This window comes from Nelumbo nucifera, chromosome 3, assembly GCF_055504915.1.
Source record: "Nelumbo nucifera cultivar China Antique chromosome 3, China Antique-T2T, whole genome shotgun sequence".
In the NCBI taxonomy this organism is placed as follows: Eukaryota; Viridiplantae; Streptophyta; class Magnoliopsida; order Proteales; family Nelumbonaceae; genus Nelumbo; species Nelumbo nucifera.
The window spans coordinates 107852993-107857096 of NC_142651.1; the positions used below are offsets into that span (position 1 = coordinate 107852993).

Below are 4104 nucleotides of genomic sequence, written 5' to 3' on the forward strand. Positions count from 1 at the left end.
TATTCTCTGTGTCGGTTTCCATGTGTCCCCCTGATAGTTCACTTAGCTGTGTTTCGTTTGATAGAAAATAAGAAGAGAGAAACAGAAATTTGAGGGAACGTGCTTAATGATTGTTGTGAAATTCCTAGACAACTTTCTATTTCTCTTATTTTTCTATCAAGCAAACACAGCATTATAGTGGACAATATTAGGGATTTTAGTATGCCCCAATGCAGGGGTGTCAGTTGGACTGGATTTGGTCCAATCGGATCCAGTCCAATGTGAGTCCATTATAAATGAACTAGGTCCAATCCAATCCTATGAATGTTTTGGACCAATTTGGACCGGTCCAATTCAATGTCTGGATCGTCCAATCTGTTCAAATTCATTTTGATTTAGATTGGTTTCAACTCAAACCCGGTCCATTGACACATATATTCTTATCTTATATCAATGGACCAGAAATTGGCTTAATCCAACCGAATCCATATAAATTTGTTATAAATGGATCAGGTCCAATTCAGTCTAATAAATATTTTGGACCGGATTGGTCCAATCCAATGTCTTGTTGGTCCGTTCAATTCGTCCAAATTGATTTTTGGACTGGGCGGGGTCCAATCCAAAACTGGTCCACTGACACCCTTACCAATGCTTATATACAAGGGCCTCATAATCTTTTTTTTTAAGAATATATATATGTATTAAATCATAAGTATCCATTATGAAGGGTAAAACAAAAGGGTGAAATTTATAGAATCTAAAGAGTATAGGTTAGAAAACATTAAAAATAATACCATTTAATTTGCAATTTACATTTGCATTGAGAATATAATTATAATACAAATTTATGAGAAGCAATAATTATTATATTAATAAAAAAGCTGATATTTAATGTATTAATAATCGCTTAAAGGAAAGAAAATATTGAAGAGAATTAATAATAATTTTATTAATTTAATGGTTAAAATTGTCCTTGACAAGTCAGGATATAGCTAATTGACTGATGGTGTAATCAAGCTCGTTCTTGAAGTCTCCTGCCGAGTGCAGTAGCAGGACCTTTATCAAAGACAATTGACATAGTGGAAAGAGGCAAAGAGCCATTGAGAGGGTTGATCAACCCAGAGTTGGTTCCTTGCGTTTCCCTCAAGGTAAATTATCGAGAGAATGAGTTAGAAAGTTGCCAGCTGGCTAGTTGGTAAAGTCCACTGCTGGTTGTAGCGGAGTATTGGGATGCATTTCCGTTATCATGGTTGTTTCATTGTTCCTCATCTCTCTTAGCAAGAAACCAGAATCCTTTCTTCGTTTCTGCATCTAGGCATCTCGCGATATCTTCCGCATTTAATCAATCGGTGATGGAAAGGATTTTTTTGGCTGTGAATTGGAATTTTCCCTAATCTACTAGCTATTATCTTGGAGATTTCATGCTGTTGGACTGAAAATCTGAACAGGGGAATGGGAATATGCAGCCAGCACTCCTAGTTCCTTTCTAAAATTTGAACTATTTATGGTGCTGGATAGATTGGATGATAAGTTCATGGTTAATCAGAATCCTCATTTTGATCAAAATTCTGACTGGCTGAAACAACCACGGTCATCCAGCAAAGATATCAAGTGATCCTTTCAGGACACACATGATGGTATGAAACTTTATTGAGCAAAAGCGGCCGTTGACTCCAAGTATTGGAGGTTTTGATCACCTCTAAGTGATTTCCGTCCTTTTTCCTTCCACTTCGACACTTAGAAGTCAACATTGGCACTCTATTTAAAGGACAAGAGGAGAGAGAGAATGAAAAAGGGAGGTAGGTTAACAAAAGTAAGTATTTTTTTTAGGTAAAATTTCTGATTACTACCTTATACTTTGGGTCAAGTGTCATTTTGGTCTCTAAACTTTAAAATGCAACAATGCAGTACCCAACTTTTAAAATGTGCCAATTCAGTACTTGCGGTTAATTAGCCGGTCAATCAGCCGTTAAGTGGCATTTGAAAAGATACAAATGCCCTTCGAGTGTCATTTAATTCTCTTTATCAACCATCCAAACGTTGATAAGAAATGAATAGTCCTAAATCTTTGCTTCTATTCAAGAAAGTTGGGGTCACCAAAATGCCAATTGAGACGTGATTCCAATTTTCTTGAATAGAAGAAACAAGGATTTGGGACTGTTTATTTCTTATCAACATTTGGATGGTTGATAAAGAGAATTAGATGACACTTGAAGGGCATTTGTGTCTTTTCAAATGTCACTTAATGGCTGATTAACAGAATGGTTAACGGCTGGCACTGGATTGACAAGTTCCTTCCTTTCTACTAAATTAGTAACTAGCCATCTTTAGGATTTCAGCAAACCACGCCCATTGCTATTTAGGACAGAAAACAGATTCTTCCCACTAGAAAGAATTCACCAATATATATGCCAGCCAAAAGACATTGTATGAATCGTGAGGATTGCTGAGAACTAGCACCAGTAGAAACTTTTTGTCTTGCTTAGAAATTCAAATTAGAATGATTGGAGCTTCCATCAATAAGAAGTATCTGTCTGGTGTTTACTTTGCAGTATTTTCAATTGGAGATCCTATTTCCTAACTTGATTTTGTTCATGGATATCGGTGTTTTGTGGTTTAACAAATCAATTTGGCCAAGCCATGCATACTTGTAATTAGTCAGTTAAGAATTGAGCAAAATCATTATTGCATACCCTGTTTATTTCTTCACCCTTCAACAGATGTTTGCTCTTGCTTTTGTATCCCAAAATTTGATTGTCTTCTCTCAAGCATAATTCATTGTTCATGTAATTGAATTCTTGCCTTGTTCCATCCTTTGGTGCTCTGTAGATTCTAATAAGGGGCATATCACAACTATCCTTTCTGGTGTGTGTGTGTGTATTTTTTTTCTGATCCATCCCAATTAAGGACAAGGAGAGATGCCTGTTGTGAGATTGGGTTGTGTATCAGTGAACACAAAAGTCACCGGTACCAACTCGGAGTTGGACAAGGAGCTTCTGCACTTCTAGGACATGATCATGAACAAGCTATCCTTCAAGGCCGTAGGCTTAGACACAGAGAGGGCGTTTGTGTCGACGGCAAATGGAATAGAAAACAAGGTGGCCTTACTGAGACTCTGCTCTGGAGCTCATTGTCTCATCGTACAGCTTCTGCACCTTGAATCTGTCTCCAACACCCTTGCCAATTTTCTCTCTTGCCCCCATCTCTCATTCTCCGGGGTCGGGATTGGACACAGTCTCACCAGACTTCGGAGGGACTATGGGCTGGAATGCAGAAACGGGATTGAGCTGGGATCAATGGCTGCTTCGGCCTTGGTTGATGACAAGTACCGTGTTTTTGGTTTGGTGGATCTGGCCGATGCAGTTAGCGGGGTTTCGGTTAATAAACCTTCGAGCACGAGTTTGAGCGACTGGAGTGGAAAGCATCTCACCCCACAACAGATCCAGTCGGCAACCTTTGGCGCTTACGTTTCTTATGTCATCGCAACCACCTTACTTCAACGTAAGCTGTGTCGCTTTGTAAAATAATATGCACACACTCCTTTTGGTTGGTTTGTTCTTTTACTTGATCTCCTACCCACAATAACACAGTGTTATGAGTATAGAGATATTCTCAATACACGGTTGCAAGTGGTTGTGATATGATATTGTGAATAGGCCTGTTAATGATACCCAAAAATTCGAGGCCAATCTGATTATCTCAGATTCATATGATGTATTTATATAATCGGATTAGATTTGAATATTACAATTTAATAAGTAGATCGGATTTGGCCCCACCCGATCTTATTAAAATCCGAATCCGATTATATTATAATATTTATTAATTTTAATATGTAAATTTTATATAATTATATATGTAAAATTTAGTATATTATATTTATATTAATTTATTATATATAAAAGTTAAACAATAAATAAATTTTTAAATTTTCTGGCATACTAGAGAATTTAAAATAGAGTCAGATTAAATCCGAATCCAATCCGAGTTTGTTAGGGTTCGAGTTCGAATCCAAATATTTAAATCCGATTGAATTTTGGATTGGATTTGGCTGTAGCTTCTTAGAATTCAGAGAGGATGCGGATTTTTACTGCATCTGATCTTGAATCTGATCCAATTACTGCC

At 37.1% G+C, this 4104-nt stretch overlaps 1 protein-coding gene across 1 annotated transcript; it reads left to right on the forward strand.

The window, feature by feature from the left end:
- The first annotated feature begins 2990 nt into the window (after nucleotides 1-2990).
- On the forward strand, nucleotides 2991-3506 carry LOC148801828 (3'-5' exonuclease-like). Its single transcript, XM_088900433.1, has one exon. The coding sequence runs from the start codon at nucleotides 2991-2993 to the stop codon at nucleotides 3504-3506; it is 516 nt and encodes a 171-aa protein (XP_088756559.1).
- Nucleotides 3507-4104: the final 598 nt, after the last annotated feature.

What these genes read in the sequence shown, in the direction of transcription:
- LOC148801828 (XM_088900433.1), top strand. Translation starts at nt 2,991, where the DNA reads ATGATCATGAACAAGCTATCCTTCAAGGCCGTAGGCTTAGACACAGAG.